The following is a 24434-nucleotide window of genomic DNA, read 5'->3' as shown; positions in this document are numbered from 1 at the left end:
TCTTTTCTCCATTAGTATGCATTTCTTCATTGATGATAGGAATTCCTCCATTGTGGGTGCTGCATTAGAGTTCCATCTTCTAAGATTGGAGCTTATGACTTTGTTCAAGCTCTATTCAAAAATGTGGGGGGCATTTTCACTATTTGGATGATTTACTGATCCTTTGGTTGGGCACAGAGACACAATTGGATACTTTTATGGATGACTTGCAGCCTAATACAACTTTAAGATTTACTCACCATGCTGACCAAGCTCAGATCCACTACTTGGACATCGAAATCAAGAAGGACCTGTATGTTGGTATGGACATACAGATTTACAGGAAACCCACCTTCTGTAATTCTTTTTGTCATACACCAGCTGGCACCCTTTCCATCAAAAGAAGAGTTTTGTGAAAAGCCAACTTATCAGGACTTCTTGCCTGACATTTTATGATAACAACTGTTTAACATAGTTGACGCCCTCAGATTTATTTTTTTGGAAAGAGGGTATCCTAAAGCTCTTCTTGATAGTCTTCAGAAAGATGTGTGGGAAGACAGAGACAATAGATACGCACCTATTATTAGGTATGGCCTTGATAATATTAAGTCAAAGGACAAGACAAATGAAACTAAGGATGCTTTTCTCCACACCAATATGTTTTGCATTAGTCAGTGGACTCTAAAGACATCCAAAAAGTGGTGCAGAGAAATTGGGCCATCTTACACTGTGATGAGAGACTCAAACAAAATCTTCCTGATTTCCCTTCATTCACCTTTAAGAACAAGCCTAACATAAAACGGCTATTGGTGAAACCAACTGTTTCCAGACAAAGTGACTCTTACTATGACAAAATGTGAATGTTGCTATCAGTGCACTTGTATTGAAACCAGCTATGAAGGTGACATAACAGAAATAATTTTGGGAATGAATATCCATGGAAAGTTCAATTGCTGATCAGAGAGGTTAGTCTACTTGACAAAAAGTATGTCATGCCCTGCCTTCTATATTTGCAAGACTAAAAATACACTCAACAAAAGGATATACCAACACTATTATAGTATATCCAAAAGGGACATGAAGAGTGCTTTGACTAGGCATGCTTACACATACTCCAGTTTTAAGAAGTTAATTTTTGTTGGGCTTGAACAGGTGGAAGCAGGTGCCTTTGTTGGTGATTGGAAAAACAGACTTCTACATCACGAAATGTATTGGCAGCTGGCTTTAGACTCAGCAAATCCACCTGGATCAAATGACTAGATTTCAAATGCTAGTGAACTTAAAAGAAAAGCCAACATAGGTTGAGCAAAATTTTAAAATTGTTATGGCTTTCTGCAGTATTTTGACATTCTAAATTTGTTCTTAGCCATTTATACTTGGGTTTTATGTGGAAGTGTTTTTTGGTATGTGTGCACCTTCAAACTTTGTGGTTTTACTTCTTCAAGCTTTTAAATTCAGTGTTTAGTGGCGTTTTCATGGTTCTGAAGAAGTCTATGTTTAGATGAAAGTGCTTAACCATGAATTGCAGTGATTTTACCAATAAAGGATGGCTTCTTTCTACAGCAACTGGGAAATGGAGTGGTTTCTACCATTGGTGGATTCATTTGCTGTGGTCTTTGGCTTCCTGGTCAGTTGTTTGTTCTTTACTTGGATTTCTGTTCCAGTTCCAGGGATTTCTTGTTTTTTTTTTTTTTGCTGGGAAAAAAAAATGCATGACTAATCAGTTTCTTTCCCTCTGCGGCATTTCTATCCCAGTCAGCTTCCTCGGTGTACACAACGATGGAGGTGAATAATAATGATACTTGCTTCGAGCAACTGTCTTCCACTCATTTATATAATTCTGTCTATCCCATTTGGAAAACTGCTTGCCTATAAAAATACACACGGGAAGGTACCATTTGTTATTTCATGCCATGGGGTCTTAAAGCTATTCAGTTTTAAAATCTACAGCCCTTTTACTTCATACTGTCATTTAAATATGCCCCCCCCCCCCCCCCGTGGAGCAGAAACCTACTGAGCCTTCAGGACTTCACTGTTCTTTAACTGTGTTTGAAGGTAACAAAACCTGATAAACACTAACAGCAACTTCACTCAGTAGCTGAACTTTGCAAGCTGACAAATATGTTACTCTGACTGCTGGGAGGAAAACAGGGCATGAAACTCATAAAATTCTACCTTTAAAAAAGGCTGTTAACTCTGATATTTTTTTGCAGTGTTTACAGATGGTTTAATATATATGTAGCAAACAAATATACAAGAGTCACTGCAAATGAGCTGCTGATGCTTTTTCTCTTTTAAAAAGTGGAAAATGGTTGCTGTGAGGAGCTGATACAGAATGCACTACTTGCAAAATTCAAGTCATGACCAAGATACTCCACTCCATAGTCCTTTTGGGTCTTGTTTAGGAAACAGGGCTGTAACACACCATTTCTGCATTAATTTTTTGAAAAGTTGGGAACAGGACTGAAACTTGGAACATTTTCTTTTAATTTCTATAACATATTTAGGAATTATAATACTATGACTGAAATGAACCTCCATTCCTTAATCAAGGTGTGATTAAAGTTCATGAAATTAGTATTGCTTCAGTGTTTTTTTTTTTTTTAACCATGCGTGATCTTCTTAACATCCACAGTTGCCTCCTCCTTTCTTTCATATGGAGTTGGATGCACTGGTAGTATATTTAAATTTATATCCTATGTGTGGAAATTTTGTATTGGTTCTATTATGCAAAAATTCCAGAATCTCTTTCTTATCCTAAACAGTCCAGTTTATTATATTTATGCTTTTTATTCAGCTTTTATGGACTGCTGTTTCCTTCTACCACTTGGGGGGGGGGGGGTTCTCACAACATGGTCTAGCCTTGCAGTCTGAATGTTTCTGTAGTTTGATGAATCTACACTGTCTTTTTTTTCCAGTCCTGACACTAGTGTGTATGCAAGGAGTGTGCACGGTTTTTATCCTGGGACCTATGCACACAGTATTTCTTTTTTATCATTATTATTATTTAACCTGTTTTTCTCCACTATATATGAAATATAGTTTACATAAAAGTATCATTTTTGTGAGGGTTTGTAAATGCAGGGTTTACCATTTGAAGGTACACACCAAAGCTTGAAGATGAATTCTGCTTCAGCCATATTACTGTCCTTTTTCATGTTGATTCCATTTCTGCATTAGGACCCTGTAAAATGTTGAAAGTTGTTGCTTTTAATTTCTATCTTAACTGGCCTAGTTAGCCCATCTCATGATACACCTTTTATACAGAATGCAGCATTTCTTATGTTCAATATGACACATTTAGAATGCTATATTTTAACATTTCTGTATTCCATGGAGAAGACAGACTTCTTCACTGTTCATTTAAAACAAACTATAACTTCATATTATTTGACGTGGATCATGAACCTATGCATACAGTATGACATTTTGAATTTTAGTGTCAGAGTTAATAGATATCTGAATGCAATCACTGTATTTTTGTATTCATTTAGTTAGTTACTTGTTAAGTGTCTCAGGGAGATCACGACACGAAGTCTTAACATTCTTACAGTGAAGGGGCATATCAAGTTGATACAAGAGCAGATGTCATGTTTTCCAAATACTGCTACATTTCCAAATAAGCTTAGCTGTGTATTTTGTGTTATAGTTACGTGGTGAAGTATCCCTCCATGTCTTAACCCCATTTCATACCAATAAACAGAAGCAAAATAAGAGGGCCCATAACAGAGACACTGAAAAGGAATTCATCAGTGAGGCAGCAACCCACACCCCAGTGCTCCCATGTACATTCTTTGTTTTTGTAAAGGAGGATTGGCACCCCTGTTTGCTCTAAATAACAAAATTATGTTTTAAATTAAATATAAACAAAAGGGAGCTTCCAGTGTCAAGAAACTAAGAACCACAATTAAATGTACACTTAAGACAAAAGGAGTAGTCTATTTATTGTTCTGCGATTACTCTCACTATTTTATGAAGGTAAAACGGAGAGAACCATATGCAAGCATATTTATGAACACAATTACGATATAGAAAATACAAATAACAATGATCCACTTTTTAGACACACTCTGCAGTGTAAACAGGACTCCCAACTTTTTGTTGCTCTTGAGAACGTTCCCACCCAACCCCTGGGAGGCCCATGGGAACTCAAATTAGAGTATAGAAAACTGATTTGGCAGCTGTGGCATAATGTATTCTAATTTCCTGGGTTAGATAACACCATATCTATTAGTTGTGCCTTAAAATTAACAGCTTCCAAATTACGAACTTCAACAAATGTGGAATTTTTAAGGTGCTGTGTATTTTATATAAATACCTACCTGTTTTTAATCAAGTTTTGGAACAATAGGATGTTAACAAAAATAAAAACAATTCTATTAGAATGTTACAGTTATAATTAACTTAAGTGTTTTATTTGTATTTTAAATAAGCACATTTTTATTTATTTTTTTTTTTTTATCTTACTGGGCAAGTGTACTTTAAAATCTAGGTAATGGTTTAGTCATGTGACTACTAAATAGGTTATTTAAACCTGTTACATCTTGTAAAAACATTTTTGATGAAGGGATGAAAGCAGTCGACTCTAATGACATTCTCTGTTTTACTACCTTGTAGAATTCTTGAGAGTTAGGTCATGTGGCTTGTGTCACTGGTGCATTCCATTTAGGTTACACATTAAAAAGAAAGAATAACGTGCTTCAGAACAGAAGATGCATACTGAAGGAAACCATTTCAAATGTTAAAAATAGTGCATTTTCACAACAGAATACTTTATATTGCATACGGTCATTTCATCCATAAAGAAAGGAAGGGGAGGATTACGGGTGCATAAAACCATCTAACAAGTCCAAATGAAGAAATAAGTCAGCGAGCAAAGGAGATCAGTATTGCTGGAATTTAATTCATCCTCAATTTTTGGTAAGTACCGTCATGAGGTGGACTGTGTTTTTCACAAAATCTCACGAAGATGACGCTTATATGTAAACTGTATTTTATATAGCATATATCATGGACAGAAGTAGGTTAAAAAATAAAGGTAAGACCCAGGATAAAAAAAGTGCCCAATCCTGGTAGGCACACTGGTGACAGGAATGGAAAAAAATGACAGTGTAAAATCCTTAAGAAAGGGAAACATTCCTACAATGGAGCTGAGCTGAGCTCAGGGAGAGGATGGCCCCACTGTTGTAGAAGGTAGTAGTAGTCCACAAAATCACAAAAACTAATAGGCCATAAAGATGATAGAGTGGACTATTGAGGATAAGAAAGAAATTATGTATTGTTACTATTATGCAAGAAGCACAAAATTTCCAGACAAAAGATATATGAAAAGACTGACAGAAATTTGAGGAAAGAAAAACACTTCCACTAGCAAAATTGTCAGAAACTTCAAATAAACATTTTTATTCATTAATACAACAGATTTATGAAAAACATAGGCCAAGAAATCTTGGGCCATTTGGAAAAAGAAGCAACTAAGGAAGTGTGAAAATATAAAGAAGAAAATCTACAGACTTTAGAAAGGCATAAACGAGAAATATGTACATGGGAAAGAAAGAGAGAGCTGATGTGGAGCAATATTTATGCAAAGGAGGAAGTCAAATTAATCAGTACAAAAAAGGTAGCCCCAAAGATATTCAAAGAGAAATACAGGCAAAGGCACCCAGATATGGAAAATCTCACAATACAAAAAATAAGATCACAAAGAGGGAATGAAGAACAGAAGTAAAGCAGAAGTTAAAAAATAGAAGTTGAAGTTATGGAATACCTGTGAAGTGAAGGATTTAGAGTAGAAAGTCCAACACAGGTTATATCACAGCATGATGGAACAATGAATCCCCAAAGAAAGGAGAAATAGGAGGAACAGGAGACATCTGAAGAAGAAATATGGACATGGGAAAGAAAGATTTAATATGGTGCAATACTTATGCAAAGGAGAAAGTGAAACTTGCTGTGTTGTGTCCCTCAGCTTTTCCTAATTGGAAACCCCAGGCCCAGATGCAGTACCCAACTTTTGGCTAAAACTATTAACATCTTTATATAAAGATTTAGCCATAAGTAAAAATGATTTGTATAGGCACCCAGAACAGACACCAGCCTGGTTAACAAAAGGAAAAGCAATGCTCCAACTTAAAAGTAACCCTGCAAGCTATTCTAAAAATTATACACCAATAACTTGCCTTTCGACAGCATATAAAACTATACACTGGAATTGATGCCATCAGAGTTTGTAGTCACTTAGAAGAAAACTCAATCATGGCATTAGAACAAAATGGTAACAAAAGAAAGTCATACAGAACAAAGTATCATTTATTGTTAAATAAAGTCATAATGGAAAACTGTAAAAAGGGGAAGAATCTATGTATGGCATGGATAGACTATAAAAAGCATTTGACAGTATCCAAAAAACACAACAAACTAAGAAAACAGCAAAGGCAAGGGTATACTCCAAAATTAACTTTATACAAGTAAGGTAAGCACTTTCGAACACTGCCAATGCGTCAACTTCCTCATGGAAAGTATAGTGCTTAAAAACGTATTAGATACACCCAACCCTGACTGATTACATTACAGCGACCATGAAACTGTGGCAAACCACTTTGCAATTAAGCCATGATAAATAAATTATTATTCCAGGGATAAAAATTCAAAGGGGGATATTCCAGAGTGGCTTTCTTTCTCCGCTTCTTTTTTGTCTTGCCCTAAACCCATTAAGCTGTCTACTTAACAGATTAGGTCATGGCTACAATTTGGCAATGAGAAAACAACAAATTATAAAGACTTATCTTCTTTTTTGTGGATGATTTAAAACGGTATAGTTCATCAGATGAGGAACTGAAAGCACAACTGCAAGTGGTCAAAACCGTTTCAGATGATATAAGAATGCCATTTGGTCTTGATAAATGTGCAAAAGCAACCTTTAAAGCAGGAAAACTGCAGCACCAAGAAAACATCAGCTTGGGACAGGAATGTGGTATAAAAGAACTTGAGCAAGAGGGAGTGTATAAATATTTGGGAAGTGATGAAGGATCAACAATAAATCATGAAAAATGTGAATAAAACTTAGGAATATTTTAGAAGACTAAAATGTATACAAAATCAGAGTTGACATCTAGGAACAAAGTTCAAGCTATAAAATCAATTAGTTCTTCCTGTCCTAACCTATAGTTTTGGGGTGATTGACTAGCCCAAAAAGGTATTAGATCAGTTGGACAGTAAAACAAGAAGATGCTTCATGCTTCTCAAATGATTTATAAAAATCATTGTATACCAAGATTATATATTCCCAGTATGGGCCTCCTCGAAATTAATCACAGGTATAGAGCTGCAGTTGTTTGACTGCATACATATCTGCTGACCTCACAACCTCCAAATGTAGTGAAAGTTTTAAAACTTGAGGAGAATAAGTCTAAGGTGACTTCTTTGCTTAGTTTAGCAGAAGCATATCAGTGTCAAGCAGAAATGGAAATCAACCCAGAAGTAGATAAAAATCAGGCAACAACTGAATGTGCCAAAAAGCAAAAGAAAGAATATAAGGTGAAGAATCAGATAGGAGGGCAAGAAATATGGAAAATGCATAAATATAGTTGCAAGTACAGAAAACTCTTGGAACAACCTCATGTTGATTAGGATCAAACAGGAATGGTTAAGGAGAGGTGAATTAAAATAAAAAAGATGAAAGGTTAATATTGGCAGTCCAAAATAGTGGATTACATACATATTGGTTTACAAAGTCACTTTGATATGTGGGAGAAATAGACACATGTAGGTTTTGTAAAACAGAATTGGAAACCATCACACATCTTGTTGCTGGTTGTGACATACTAATGGCAGGAGGACTGTATACTGAAATGCATAACAATGTGGTAAGACTGTTGCATTGGGGATTGTGCAAACATAATACTGAAGTAGCTGAAAAGCACTAGAAACATGAGCCGCAAGGCATTATAGAAAATGATGAAGTTTATATCACATAGGATCATCTATTAACAACCGTTCAAAAATAGATGGAAGAAAACCAGATATAGTAGTCCATGAAAAGAAGACAAAAGTAACATTGATCACTGAAACTGCTACACCCAGTGACAAGTGTCTTACATACAGAAAGACACGAAGTCATAAAATATCAGGATTTGCAGGCAGAAACAAAGACAATATGGAAGAAGGATACCCAGACAGTTCCAATAATAGTAGGAACAACAGGTCTTAAAAAAAGAATTTACAGTCCTACTTAGATATGTTATCAGTACATGCAACTCCTTACGAATTGCAGGAGTCATTACTGGGCACATTGTGGGTGCTGCAAAGAGCACTTCTGGCTAACATCAAAGACTGAAACAATACTAATTTCATGAACTTTAATCATACTTTGGCTTGTATTAGAAACCAAAAGACTTGGAGAAAGTAAAAAAAAAGGGGGAATGGAATTAAGGGTGCATAAAACCTTCTAACAAGCTTTATTGCATTATTTAAGCCACACAGTATATCAGTTTTTATAGGTTCATAGGTTCATAGGTTCATAGGTTCATACTAGGCTATCTGCCCAAGGGCATTTATAAGCCTAGCCCATAGTTATGTGGCTTTCGCCACCCCTTTAATTTGAATAAAAACTATGCCTATCATTTTTCTGTGCCTCTGTCAAGCAGTGACACTGAAGTAATCCCTGGGGTATATCTGCGATCTCCCATCCATTGGTCAAGATTCCTCTTGAACAAGGCCAGCGAGGTGCTCTGCCTCACATGTACCGGGATTTTGTTCCACAGCATAGGGAGTCTCTGGGTGATGAATCTGTCCCTCCAGCACGTTCTATTTATAACCGTGTCAAGGTTTAAGTCTCCCGCCCTTGTGGTTCTGAGGATCTAGATTTTTTGAGGTGAAGCATATTCATCAAATCTGGGTTTGACATGGCCTTATATGTCAGGCACAGGTCACCTCTGAGCAAGCGGTATGAGACAGAATAAAGCTGGAGTTCTTTCAGTCGGGCAGCATAAGACATATTTTTGAGACCCTTTATCCTTTTGGTGAGGAACTTTTGGGGCCTTTCAAGCTGCATCAGGTGTCTGGTCAGATACATTCCGAATGGGGCATTGTACTCAATCATAGGTCTAATGAGTGATGAGTACAGGGGGACGATGACCTCCCTTGATCTAGATGTGAATCCCTTCATGATCAGGTGGGCGATATAGAAGGTTTTCCTAACTACTTTAGCAACATGAGTGTCAAACGAAAGTCTACTGTCAACTTGGGTCCCCAGATCCCTGATGACTTTTCTGTGCTCAGTGGATTGTCACCTATATGGTAGCTAGGGGTAACCTTGTTTTTCCCGAAGGGTATGACTATGCATTTTTTGGCGTTTAACTTCAGGCCATGGCTCTGGCACCAGTTATCCGTTTCTGTGAGGCCCTTCTGGAGGATATCTGTGTCAGATGTGTTTTCGACTATGGCGCCCAGTTTGCAGTCATCTGCAAACTTTGTCAGCCATAACCCTCCTGTGTTTGCTTGTACTTCAGAAAAGTAGATGCCGAACAAGAGTGGACCCAGGACTGAGCCCTGTGGGACACCACTTGTGACAGGCTTTGAGTCTGACATGGCTCCAGCAACTCTGACCCTGTGGGTTCTGTCGCTTAGCCAGTTTGCAACCCATCTTGTGATGTATGGGTTTACATTCAAGCTGATGAGTTTTTCGATGATACCTGAGTGGGGTATTGTGTCAAGGCCTTTGCCAGGTCGAGGTAGGCTGTATGGACTGCCTTTCCCTCATCAATGGCCTTGGTGACTGTCTCGAAAAAGTCAACCAAGTTTAAGAGGCAGGATCTGCCTTTGACAAAGCCAAACTGGGTTGGATCCAAAGTCTGCAAGTTCCCTATGTCTTTATTTATGAGTTCCATTATGATCCTCTCCATGGCTTTGCAGATAAGGCTTGTCAAGCTAATGGGGCGGTAATTTCCAGGGTCTGTGGAGGCACCGCCCTTATGAAGTGGGACCACAGTCGCGTGCGCCACTCCTTGGGTACGTATCCTGAGGTGAGGCTAAGATTAAACAGCTGTCCTAACTGTGGGTTTAATTCCTCGTTGAGTTCATGAAGCACACAGCCGGGACACCATCCGTCCCATGGATGCTGTGTTTTTGCCTTAGTGAGGGCAGTTCTCACCTGGGCGTTGGAGATGTTTGGGGGCTACAATCCACTGGAATAGAGATCTCTCCTTTGGGGAGAAGTTTGCACTGAACCTGTCAGCCAGTATGTTAGCAATGTGTGTAGGTTCAGTAATTTTCACATCATTTTGAACTAATTCTGAGCATATCTGGGAGTTTCCTCCTAGGTTTCTAACATAGCTAAAGAAGGCCTTATGATTGTCTTTAGAGTCCTTGGCGATTTTTCTCTCAAAATTTGCCTTGGATGATTTTATGAGAGCTCTTAGTTTTTTACTTATAATGATCAAAGGTGTCTTATCTTTCAAGGATTTTGTTCTATCTTGTAGTAGCTTCCTCCTTTTGTTGTAGAGCTTGTTTATGGCTGGGGTCCACCAGACTGGACGCTTGCCTTTGGTACAGAGAGTCTTAGTTTTGTTTGGGATTGCCTGATCCATGCAGTCCTGTAGGTGCTGGTAGAAGGCATTTGTAAGTGATTCAGCGGTTTGAGTAATGTTTACCACTGGCTCAGGGGCCTTAAAGGAGACCACACTAGTTTTTAGAAGTGTGAAATCGGCTTTTGAGAAGTTTTTCACTGTGGTCTTTTTTGTTTCAGGTGGGGGCGGGATGAGGACTTATATTTTGGAATTAGAGTGCAGTAAGAGGGAAATGCCTGATTAAGAAAAAAAATTCTAAAATGCACTACAGAACATCTAAAATACCATGGTCTTTGAGAGTATAATATCCAGCTTAAATGGTCTTTGGGAGTATAATACCCACCCTAAATGGTCTTTGAGAGTATAATATCCAGCCTAAATGGTCTTTGGGAGTATAATATCCAGCCTAATTCATTTCCTTACTTTGGTAAAGCACACAGCTCTTCAGCAAAGTCAGACAGCTTCTCCAACAAATCTTCTGACCTGCCTTGGAAGGAAGAAGGGAAGAAGAGATGAGAATACGCTGATTTTACTAGAAATTCTAAATCTGATCACATTTTGCTAATGTGCTCATTACTATGCACATCAAGATATAGTTACAGGTAAAAGAAACATTGGTAATACCTTGTAGTGTTTGAAGTGTGTTTGTCAAATGCATTGTCTCACACTGACACTCATGTCACAACAGATTATTATTTTTCTGTTGTATTGTTCATCACTGTGATATTCGGTATGACTTAATTATGTGTGGGTGCTTGTACCATGCTGGAATGAGATACCCCTGCACTGGCTTGTACAATGTCAGCAATGGTATTTGCATAATATAACCCTGAATATGTTTAAATGGTTATTTAATACTGCTTTAATCAATGAAATATGTATTATAAACTCAGCTGTTAGAGAAGCTGAAGATTCTGAACAGTCATCGCAAGTAGGAGATGAAATGACAAGCACAAATAGGCTGCAAAATATAGTCATCATACAGTATATAGTAGTGCCCTAACATGCATTGACTACTGGCCAACACTAGCATGTCTGTCTCATTACTAGACATAAACCTATTTATTTCAATTTTTTGCTATGCTTTAAATCTGCAGACTTACTGAACTAACAGAATACACAGCAGGCTCCTCAGAGGAGAAGAAAGAAGATGACATAAGAGAGGTTGCACCATCATCTCAGCAATGCCCAGTCTCTGCCCAGTCTGTCATTTCTTCAATTCCTGCTGATGAATTAAGTAATCTTTTGCAAGAAGTCAGAGAGCTGGATGAGGAGACACTAAAGGTAAGCGTAGAAGTTGTGTGAGCCTAGTCTTTACACAGCAAAGCTCTCTTCCTTCTGCATAATATATAATGGTCAGCAATTAAAATAGATAATTGTGTATATATATCTGCTTCATTTTGATCCCAAAGTTGTACCATTCAAAATATACTTATGGTGTCAGTGTAACATCCTATTACTAGTTCACTAAAGGTCTGCTGCCATGATACATGCCAGGTGCAAAACCAGTCTTATAATCCATGTAAACTCAGACGAAAACAGAAAAGTGAAATGACCTGGTGAGAGTACAGAAACACAAAATGACTTGTAGAAAGTATTGAAGCATGAAATGACTTGGTGTGAGCACTGAAGAACAAAATGATTTGGGGAGAATACTGAAACATGAATGACTTGGTGTGAGTACTGAAGCATGAAATGGATGGCGAGAGTAATGAAACATGAAATGACTTGGTGTGAGTACTGAAGAACAAAATGATTTGGGGAGAATACTGAAACATGAATGACTTGGTGTGAGTACTGAAGAACAAAATGATTTGGGGAGAATACTGAAACATGAATGACTTGGTGTGAGTACTGAAGCATGAAATGGATGGCGAGAGTAATGAAACATGAAATGACTTGGTGTGAGTACTGAAGAACAAAATGATTTGGGGAGAATACTGAAACATGAATGACTTGGTGTGAGTACTGAAGAACAAAATTATTTGGGGAGAATACTGAAACATGAATGACTTGGTGTGAGTACTGAAGAACAAAATGATTTGGGGAGAATACTGAAACATGAATGACTTGGTGTGAGTACTGAAGAACAAAATGATTTGGGGAGAATACTGAAACATGAATGACTTGGTGTAAGTACTGAAGAACTAAATGATTTGGGGAGAATACTGAAACATGAATGACTTGGTGTGAGTACTGAAGAGCTAAATGATTTGGGGAGAATACTGAAACATGAATGACTTGGTGTAAGTACTGAAGAACTAAATGATTTGGGGAGAATACTGAAACATGAACTGACTTGGTGTGAGTACTGAAGAACTAAATGATTTGGGGAGAATACTGAAACATGAATGACTTGGTGTGAGTACTGAAGAACAAAATGATTTGGGGAGAATACTGAAACATGAATGACTTGGTGTGAGTACTGAAGAACAAAATTATTTGGGGAGAATACTGAAACATGAATGACTTGGTGTGAGTACTGAAGAACAAAATGATTTGGGGAGAATACTGAAACATGAATGACTTGGTGTGAGTACTGAAGAACAAAATGATTTGGGGAGAATACTGAAACATGAATGACTTGGTGTGAGTACTGAAGAACAAAATGATTTGGGAGAATACTGAAACATGAATGACTTGGTGTGAGTACTGAAGAACAAAATGATTTGGGAGAATACTGAAACATGAATGACTTGGTGTGAGTACTGAAGAACAAAATGATTTGGGGAGAATACTGAAACATGAATGACTTGGTGTGAGTACTGAAGAACTAAATGATTTGGGGAGAATACTGAAACATGAATGACTTGGTGTGAGTACTGAAGAACAAAATGATTTGGGGAGAATACTGAAACATGAATGACTTGGTGTGAGTACTGAAGAACAAAATGATTTGGGGAGAATACTGAAACATGAATGCCTTGGTGTGAGTACTGAAGCATGAAATGGATGGCGAGAGTAATGAAACATGAAATGACTTGGTGAAAATGAAATCATGACAGCATTAGCAGTGAAGTATTATGGAGTGGAGGCAACCACAGGAGGGCAGTAGGGACAGGGACTGCGGTGTGTGTTTGTGTACCTGTGTGTGAGAGAGTGACTGGAAGGGAATCTCACAGTCTCCAGAAGCAGCAGGTTACAACTGCAATGTGCAGATCAGTTTGATCTGCATGTCACAGTAGTACCCGCGTTTCAGAAAACATGCAAATTATCCAGTAATGACACCTTACCTCGTAGTGGTTCTGAATCACAAATGGACACATCATGCTGGAAGGGCCTTTCTAGCATGAGTTGTATGGCTCATGCTAGGAACTTTTAACAAATTCCCTGGAATATCACTTTTCTTTTGAAAAAATAATTACAAACACCTAAATCAACAAAAACGAAAACAACATAGCCGCAGACCTAAATATATTATTTAAAATAAGTGTTGAGCAGGTCATATAGTAACATTTATCCTAAACAAAGAGCATTTATCTGATGAAGCGTGTACATATTTTTTCTAGCTACTACTCTACCTGTATTATCAAAAAAAATATATGTACACTTTTTGTCATATATTCACTCTGTCTACATCATTACTCACTCTAAAACCCTAAGATCATCCCAGCTATGTTAAACCACATTCAAAAAATGGAATTTCATACATCCCACAGAAAACAGTTTAGCCCAACTAAGGCAAACATGTCTACATTAAACAAAAGATAAAGACGACAAAACGTGAATAACATTCCCTGCTCTGAGCGATTAAAATCCATTAAAATAGCATAGTAACCTTAAAAAGCAAAAGTCTACCCAAATACATATCTGCAGTACAAACAGCATAAATAGTTAAATATAAGCAACATATTTCATTACATGCTAGAGATATTCACTGTAAATGTGAAAACAGCTCGCTCTTGAAGCACATGAAAGTACATCTAGTTGCTAATATTTACATACCTCGGTACTGACAGATTAAATATTAATGGTTAAAGGAATGAGTGGCATACCATGATGGGACAGGGAGAGACAGTGGATAATTACACTGGGTTCATTATATACGCCAGGCTTAAATCACCATTTATAAGAATTTTCTTATTTAACATGTATTCTTTTTTTTGAAAAACTGCGGTGGTGATGCTGTGGTAGCATTGTCGCCTCACAGTAAGACGTTGTCCTGTTCGATTCTCAGCTAGAGCGTCTTCTGTGTGGAGACATGCTTGAATGGACATACCTTCGTTGAAGGTTGTGCATCAGGGATGGCAACTAGGCACGTAAAAATCTACTGCTAACCGGGAAAAGCCGAAAGACACAACAACAACATGTATTCTTTTTTTGGGTGTAGACACAGCATACTAAGTATAAGGGAATTTTCTTATTCAATTTTCTTCAACCAGATGGCATTGAATATTTTTTTTTTACATAGCAGTCATAATGATCACAAATAATGGGTACACCTTCTTTTAATTTTATGAAGATTTATGGTATATTATATTCAGATATCTGAATTATTGATTTTGTTAACATAGACATTATGGTGATGATTTTATTGAGTTAAATAGCAACAATATCATTATTTGTAATACAATTCAATTAATTAGACAATGTTCTTGTGTTATGGATGTTAGTATAAATGGATCATTGTCAGAGGTTCTGATTAGATAACACTGAAGATTCCATTTTGGTTGTAACCAGTCTGTTTTTTCAGCTGAATAAAATCCTTTTAGTTCTTTAGTTCTACTTTTTTTTTTTTTGTAGTAGTGCTTGAAGCATTTTTTGCTGTATTTATTTCATTCTTTACACCTTGACAGTGATATGTGAGTGTGTGTGTGTGTGTGTGTGTGTGTGTGTGTGTGTGTGTGTGTGTGTGTGTGTGTATGTATAAATGGAATTTCAGTGTTTGAATATATAATTAAGCAGCAGGTGTGGAGGGCCCTGACAAAATATGGTTTTGTACTTGCACACTCTGGGATACCTCAGTGGGGACTGAGAAGAAACACTAGACACCATGGAAGACTATCTGTGTACTAACTATTAAACCAGTATGGAGATCAGGAGGATGGGGGAACACTAGATGCACAGACTCTACTCCCTTCTTCTAATGGCACTACAAATGGCATGGGGATCAGGACTGGGGAAACCACTAGACACCAGCGACCCTGTGATATGATATGGGATTGTGAACTTCCATGACTACCTAGGGTTGGAAAAAGAGACATTGGAGGTATTCAGTCAATGCAATGACAGGTAAGGGGACTGCGGTGTGTGGGAGTGTGTGTGTTTGAATGTGTAATTGTGTGTGTGCTTGACGTGTCTGTGGGGGGAGGGATGGCTGTGCTTACACAATGCGGCCACTACAGTTTCCTACTGTTTGACGTGCTGATCTGCATGTCACATGAGGTAATGCAATTCTGAGAAATGCAAATTATCCCTTAATTAAGTCTTACTTTGTTATGGCTAATTTGTCCCTGCATTACAAAATACTGCATCTTGGGAGCAGGGACTTTTTAGAGTGAAGTGCACAGCTTGAGCTGGGGTTATTATTGAATACCTAGAAATATAAATTTACAATATTTAATGATAAGTGGGTAACACAGTTGAGATGGATTAGCAGTACCTGGCAGGAGCCCACTGTTTGGGTGCTTGGTAGACCCATGGTCAGAGCAAGTCCTGGGGAGATAAGGGGTGTTTGGTAGAGCCACAGTCAGAGCAAAGCCTTGGGAGGCAAGGGGTGCTTAGTAGATCCATGGTCAATGCAAGTCGTGGGGAGCCAAGGGCTGCTTGATAGATCCATGGTCAAAGCAAATCCTGGAGAGCTAAGTGGTGCTTGGTAATTCCATGGTCAATGCAAGTCCTGGGGACTTAAGGCCTGCTTGGTAGATCCATGGTCAAAGCAAGTCCTGGGGAGCCAAGGGCTGCTTGATAGATCCATGGTCAAAGCAAGTCCTGGGGAGCTAAGGGCTGCTTGCTTGATCCATGGTCAAAGCAAGTCTTGGGACGTTAACGGCAACTTTGTAGATCCATGATCAAAGTAAGTCCTGGGGACTTGAGGCCTGCTTGGTAGATCCATGGTCAAAGCAAGTCCTGGGGAGCTAAGGGGTGCTTGGTAGAGCTAATGGATGAGGAGAGGTTGTGGTGGAAGCTGATGGTTTGCTACAAGGATTAAAAAAAATGGAAAAAAAAATAGGCAGCAAATTAAATGTGCAACAGCATAATGAGGTAAAATCAGATGGAAATGGTAGCCAAGTTTTTTTTTTTTTATCTGTTAATCAACTAAACCTACTTGGTATAAATTCTTCTTTTTGATGAAAACTCGGTACTACTGTCAATTTGAGTGACACAGTTCACCGGTGTATAATATATGAATCAAACTGTAGGATGAAACTCATTAACAGCTCACAACAGCTGTGATCAAAATGTGTTTGCACAATCACTGTCACTCATTTTTGTTTAGTTTTCCAAAATAGTCACATAAGGACCTGCATACACTCCATTCAGTGACCTCAAAATTAGTTATAATTAAGGAGAGCACACTGGATCTCCCCCAAAGGAGTGTGTGGTGGGCACTGATGTCACATAAAATATGTGGTTCCTCTGTTCCTAGCTATAGTGCCTATCACATCTTCAGATGCACTGGGAATTATGGGGAGTATCAGTATTTGTCAAGGATATCATCACCTCATGACAGATTCCTTGAGACACCACATTTGCACTCCTTATATGTCCAACTCACCATGAACAAAACTAACTGCCATTTCATACATAGTTATAGAACATCCCCTATGCCTCCTTCAGAGGATGATAACTATCTTAACACATTAGATGAAAACTCCATTAAACCCAGTATCTTTCTACTGGGGGACTTCAAACATCCATCAGTAAACTGGCTGACCTGGGATTAACTCAGTAATATACACGAGTTTAGAAAGACTGCTGTTAAGCAACTATTTTTTGATAACACTAAAGCACAAAATCTTTTAGCATGACTCAGGCAACAGAAAGTTTAGGGAGTCTAACAAGAAAGGTAACAAGAGATCTTATTCAGGTATTCAAAATATTTCAGAAATTCTATGAAAGTCTGTATAAAGCAGAGAAATATGGAAATCAAGAAAAGATACAAATGGAAATGTTTATGGAAGAATTAAATATGCCAAGGCTAGAAGGAGAGGAGGCTCTATTACTAACGGTTAGGATAGGAGGAGATGAAATAAAAATTGTGACATATAGCCAACCTACAGGAAAGCCCCCAGAAATAGATGGTATTCCTGTGGAAGTTTGGAAGCTAGCAGGGAAAAAACTGATAAAGATTTGGAAGTTTTTGTTTAGCAGTATTTTAAGAGGAGGAGGAGAAGTACTAACATCCTGGAAGAAAGCAGTGGTAGCTGTAATACCTAAAGAGGGTAAGGATCCATCAGATCCAGCTTCATACAGGCCCGTTTCAATACTAAACCATGATTATAAAGAATTCATGTCCACATAATGGCTAAAAGAACAGCAAAAGTAATTCCAAAATTGATAGATAGGGATCAATGTGGCTTTGTGGAGGGGAGGCAAACATTTGACAACATTAACAGAACACTGATGATCAGAGGGAAGCAGAGTGTAAAAAAAATCCACTATTGGTGGGTTTTGATGCAGAGAAAGCATTTGACAGAGTAAGCTGGGACTTTATGAGCAGGGCAATGGAAGCATTTACATTTCCTAAAAATATTTTAAGGTTGATTAGGAGGATATATGAGGTATTAGAGGTGAAAGTTAAAGTGGGTGGGGGTCTTCTCTGATAATTTTTGCTTGATCAGAGGAGCCAGGCAGGGGTGTCCTCTTTCTCCTTTGTTATTTGTAGTATATTTAGAACCACTGGCAAAGAAAATAAGGGACTCAGAAATTCAAGGATCTAATTGGTATGGTAGTCTAGAAAAGCTGACTATTTGCAGATGATATTATATTATACCTGACAAACCCAAAAAGAGACATTACAGTGTTATGGAACATTTTGAGACCATTTCAAATCTTTTTGGGATACAAAATTAATGAAGCTAAAACAAAGGCAATAGTTGTAAATTATGTACCTACATGTGAATTGGTTCAGCAATATCTATATTTTTGGGGACATGATAAAATGAAGTATTTAGGAGTATGGATTAAAAATTATTCTGATGTGGCAGTTAAGGATTTGTGGGAAGAGACTAAACAAAAGATAATATAAAAACTGAGAAAATGGAAGCTTTATTATGTGGATATGGATAATAAGGTACAAGCATTTAAATTGTTTTTAGTCCCATTAGTCTTATACACAGGTCAGGTATATTTTTATCAACCAAAGGAGAAGTTGTGGATAGCAATTAATTAAGAGCTGAATGATTTTATCTGGGAAGGGAAGATGCCAAGACTCAAATGGGATCAGCTGATTCTTCCAGCAAAACAGGGTGGACTGGGATTACCTGATTTGAAGAGGTATTTCAGAGCTACACAGTTAAGGCTTCTATACATAGCACAAGCAGAAATATATAATCCAAAGTGGAAAGGGATGATGGTGAAATTGGGTGAAGCTCAAGAAACAAAGAGAGACTGGGATTTTCAATGCAGACCTTTAAGAAGAATAACAATAATCATACAAAATATTATATCCATAAAGTAGTGGAAAGTATCCTAAAAACTAAGCCAACACTAGAATGGATAAAGGAGATTCTGCCGATAGGGATGACTGCAATTAGGGATACAGACAATAGGCAAGAGGAGGCTGGAATTTATTGGTGAAATCTGGCAAAGGAACTAAGGTACTGGGAGCAAATAACTAGAGAGGGAAAGATGATAGAATGGGAAGATGCCAAGAATTTACTTGGACTGCAGGTTAAAGATTGCTTTCCCTATCAGGGATAGATATCAGAGCATAGGCAAAGAGAAAGAAACAGGGGTAGACAGCAAATGTTGGAGGTGTGACGGGGAAGAAAGAGGTAATTGGGAACATATTTTTTGGGAGTGTGGTGTGTTGGTGGACTTTAAGAATTCCCTGCAGGAAGCACTGTCAGAGATGCTGGGTGGGCAGACTGGAGTGACGAAGGAGACGATTTTTCTGACCTATGATACAGAATTGGACTTATCTAGACATGGTATGGCCTTGCTGTGTTTAATTATGGTGGCTGCCAAAAAAGCAATTACTTGAAAATGGAAATCAAAAGCTAAACCAGCTATACTCAAAGTAGTGAATATAGTAACAGAGATAAAACAACTGGAAGTGAGATCTTTAGAAAAGGGTAGGAGCAAATTATATAGGAAAAGAATGGGAATTGTGGGAACAATACATACAAGGGAGAAATGAGGTTTAAAAGAAGGCAGGCCTTAAATGAGTTATGTAATGTTTGACTGAAAATGATTGGGCAGATTATAAGTGATGTATAATGTTTGCAACTGGGACTGTGTCAGTGTGGTTTGTGATGTAAAATGCTTGCAACTAAAATTGTGTCAGTGTGGTTTGTTTTCATTTATATAAATGTATGATTGCCTATGGTTTAATAAAGATGTTTCTTGTTTAAAAAAGGGCAGGAATTGAATAATTTATGTAATTTTGTTTAGGTTATATGATATATAGCAGTATATGTGACGTATAATATTTGTAAATGTGAACTTGTTAATACAGTTTGATTACTTTTATATAAATGTAAATTTGTCAGTGTCACAAGTGATAATTCAATAAATGTGTTTAAAAAAATAAACTAGCTGACTTACACTGTCAGTGGTTGGCATGTCCAATGCTTCCTTGATAATATAAATGCCAACTATCTTTAGAGAATGAATGACCTGTACATCACCACTCTGATTGGAGAACAAACATTCTCCAGCACGGTGTTAATGTGCAGGTAATGCCTGATGAAAATTGAGTTTGCCTCTTCAAGGCAGCATATTAAGCTGCTGTGGAGCTTAGACTGTAACAAAGCTAATGGCCTCCATTATTTTATATAGCGAGTGTAAAATAAAAAATAAATAAATAAAAATAGAAATGGGTGTGCGTTTGTCTTTGTGAGTGAGTGCATGCATGAAAGCAAGAGTGCGAGCAACAGAGCCATTATTTTACACTTCCTAAGCTTTTACTATTTAAAAAGTATAAAACTAAAAGAAAGAAAAAAGAAAAATGTGTGTGTGTTTATGTCTGCTTGTGTTATTATATGTGTGCATGAAAGCAAAAGTGTGTGTGAGAGAGAATGAGAACAATCAAGCAGTGGCAGCGGCAGTTAAGAGGTGTGCATCGCTCTCAACTTCTCAGCTCAAGAATTATGAATAACAAGCCTAAAACAAAGGGGGGACAAAGGCTTAAAAACACAAACATATCTTAAACATTGCTGTTATACAATTAAAAAGTTGATAGAATAAAAAATTTGTTTTAGCATGCATTTTCTGAAGAAATAGTGTGAAATTGAAATGTATGTCATTATTTTTTACTTCAGTGCCCAATGATTGTCAACAAAATAAATTTTATGAGGAAGGCACCTAAAAAAATTAGGTAAATATCTGAACCTTTTTTAAAAATCTTATATCTTGAATGTAAAATACTTGCTCCAACACCATTTACATATATTACAGCAAGTTTGAAACATTAGGTGGAGGAACCATTTTACACCAAAAAAAAAAACAAAAAAAAACTAATACAGCAATAAAAAAACAAATGTTGTTGTTTGTCTTTCGGCTTTTCCCAGTAAGGAGTCGCCATAGCGGAACTCTGGTATGCTAATGATTGGCAGTAGATTTTAATGAAACGCCGAGGTGCCAGCTCGACGCTCAACCTTCAACGAAGGCACGCCCATTTACGTACGTATGTCTTTCGAACGCTACCCAACCACAGGGAGAACACGCAGACTCCACACAGAAGGCACTCCCAAGCCCAGCCGAGAATCGAACAGGAGAACCTCTTGCTGTGAGGTAACAATGCTACCGCTGTACCACCGCAGCAGTTTAAGTAAGACAATTTTACAAACAGCCCATTCTCTAAGTTCAGTGATGTTCTCCAGGGTGTGTGTTATTATCTAAATAATACCCCTCCTATGGTGTAGAGGCCCTCCTCCTCTCAGAATAACCCTGGGCATGCATTATTTATACAGTAACACACACCCTGTTGGGCATTATTACTTGCTTTACAAATACTTAAGCATCCCACTATAGGCCCCAATATTACTGATCTATTCATCACAAACATGATTACTTCTTGCACACCTCCATATGTATCACCATGCCTTGTTAAAGCAGACCAATAAATTAGAGACATTTTCATTTAAAACTGGTAGTGCTTCCCCTGAAAATACCTCTGTGTTTAGCAACTTCTCAAAAGCAAACAGTCTTCAGTTACTTGATGACCTAAATAAAGTTTCTTGGAGTCTTACTCCAATCGATCCCTCTGGTAAAGCTGCTATCTATGCCTCTGACGTCTACTCCCACTTAAATAGTTAAAGTGATAGTTGTACTGATAAGGCAATCCCCATCTTCACCAAATATAATGAGAAATCTAAAAAAAACAAACCACTATGGTAGAATACCTATCTTAATGCATTATATAACAAAATAAAGAAATTGCTTAATACTTACAAGATGTCTTATTCTGTTTACATTATGAGCATGCATAAGTAAAGAGCTTCAGAGAACCATTAGGAAAGCTCAGAGCAGAGTGTAAACTTAAAAGGCCACTAAAACCAAAAATAGCCACAAATCTATCTGACTATGTGAGGAAGTTAAGAACTAATACCCAACAATGTCCAGAGGTAGTCCTCAATAGTACTGCACACTCTGACCTAAAAGAAATAACTAATATCCTTGCTGAAGCTTTAGTGCAATTTTTACTCCACCCACAGTTTTAACTATTCCACAGACTCTACAATCCCAGTCACCCTTTTAATTACTATGGAATAAATTCTCTAAGCCCTTTCAAAGGTTAACACCTCATCTATGAGCCATGATAACATACTAGGTTGCATGACTATCATATGGCCTATCTGACCCTCTAACTTAACCTCTTTAAGCTTAGGCCCCTCCTCCACTGATTACACTCATGAAGTCTGGAAAACAACCATTGTAATGTTGTTGCACAAGGGTTGCCCATGCAAGATCCTGATAACTATAGCCCTATCAGTCACACTAGCCTTGTATGTAAAGCTATGGAGTGCATTATCTCGGACCTAATTAATCTGGACACTGAAAATCTCTTATACCTGGACACTTATCAATTCAACTTTGTCAAAGCAAGTTCCTGCTCTTTAATGTCATTAGTTTTTTCTGAAAAAGTAACCAAAGCAGTGGATAGTAGTTATGCAGTGCATATAGCATATCTGGACCTAGCCTTATGCAGTGCATACAGCATACCTGAACCAAGCCTTATGCAGTACATACAGCATTTCTGGGCCTAGTCTTATGTAGTGCATACAGCATATCTGGACCTAGCCAATGCCTTTGCTACTATTCCCATGCAAGCATTATTAACAGAGTTGTAAATCTGAATATAAATCTTAATGTTGCACAACTGGTTGTTTGACAGAACTTGTGTGTTTAAAAACACATGTGCCACTACTTGAAGCAGAAATGTTACCTGCAATATACCACAGACCTCGGTTTTGGGCCCTTTCTGGCATATATTTCTCAGACCTTCAGGTCGGCACTCCAGGCCTATGGTTAACTAAGCTTGCAGATGACTGTAAACTGGGTGTTGTTATTCGATCTTCCACTGACTAGGAATTGCTCCAACGTGGGTTAGATCATATTATACAATATACTGGCCATTAATATTCAAAAGCGTGCCCATTGTAAATCTGAGAATATACCAACGAAAAAGGTCCAGTCTCCTGGACTTTTTTCTGTTAGTATATCTCATATTTTTCTTAACTTTTTTTTCTTTTTTGAATTAAAAAAGAAAACAGAAGACTTGAGGCAAATGAGGGAGACAGCGCAGACAAAAATAAAATGATAATCAGGTGCATTCTGCAAAACTTAAAAAACGTACCTGATTATCCTTTTATTTTGTCTGTCCTGACTCTCCCAGACATAAAAAGTCTCCCGGTTTCTTTTTTATGTTCAATAAAAAAATTAAAAAAAAAGAAGAAGCAACAGAGATCTTCCTTTCTCCGTTGCTACCTGTACACAGCACTGATGCACTGCATAAGCATGGAAACACAATTCCCGTATGCATGCGCAGTACATCAAAAAAAAGCCCCAGGATACCTGCAAAATGTGGAAGGGCAGCACAGATACATTATACAAAGACATCATTTAAGAAAAGCAAGTATTTTTTTTCTTAAATAATGTCATTGTATAATAGCAATGACCCACAGCTGGGTGTGGGTAATGCTGGATTTACTCACGGTTGGCTTTGTTTGGTCACTCGGGCTTCGCCCTTGTGACCAAACCACAACAACAGTGGGTAAATCATGCATTACCCACACCCAGCCATGGGTTATTGCTTAATTAACAAACTGTGCAAGGACAATGGTCTCAAATTAAATGGGAAAAAATGTACAGTAGCTCTTTTCGGTAAACAAAACATTTTCACTTACTGTATAAATGACACATCCTCCCAATCAGACACTATTGTAAGGGATCTTGGTACTCTATTTCATAATTTCTTACAGTTTGATATTATGTGTCTGTAGTAGTTTGGAAAACTTTTTATCTTGCTAATCTAATTTCCAGTGGCATCTCCACTAGATGCAGAGAAGCTTTAATTCCTTTTTACTCATATGTCATCATACCCATTATTTAATTTAATGCACCTTTTAGCATGTATTTGTCTTAATATATCATTCACCTTAAGAGACCTCAAAGATTCATAACTAAAACAATCAGTGGCCTCAAAAAGCTTAGTCATTAGAGTATATTAGCAGCTTTCTCCCTGTACTTAGTTTTTTATAGACTCTTCCATAGAGATCTGTG

The 24434-nt window shown here is 37.6% G+C and overlaps 1 protein-coding gene across 1 annotated transcript in view; it reads left to right on the top strand.

The window, feature by feature from the left end:
- The window catches only part of IL16 (interleukin 16), a 769621-nt gene that overhangs the window by 630389 nt on the left and 114798 nt on the right, over positions 1 to 24434 (top strand). Inside the window, exon 18 of the mRNA XM_044077894.1 lies at positions 11642 to 11828. Within this exon, the coding sequence (XP_043933829.1) occupies positions 11642 to 11828 (187 nt within the window). The remainder of the gene's footprint in view (positions 1 to 11641; positions 11829 to 24434) is intronic.

Source organism: Protopterus annectens, chromosome 7.part0 (genome assembly GCF_019279795.1).
Source record: "Protopterus annectens isolate FY-2018-M chromosome 7.part0, PAN1.0, whole genome shotgun sequence".
Lineage (NCBI taxonomy): Eukaryota > Metazoa > Chordata > Ceratodontiformes > Protopteridae > Protopterus > Protopterus annectens.
The sequence above is the reverse complement of the archived record's forward strand: the minus strand, read 5'-3'. Positions and strand labels throughout refer to the sequence as shown.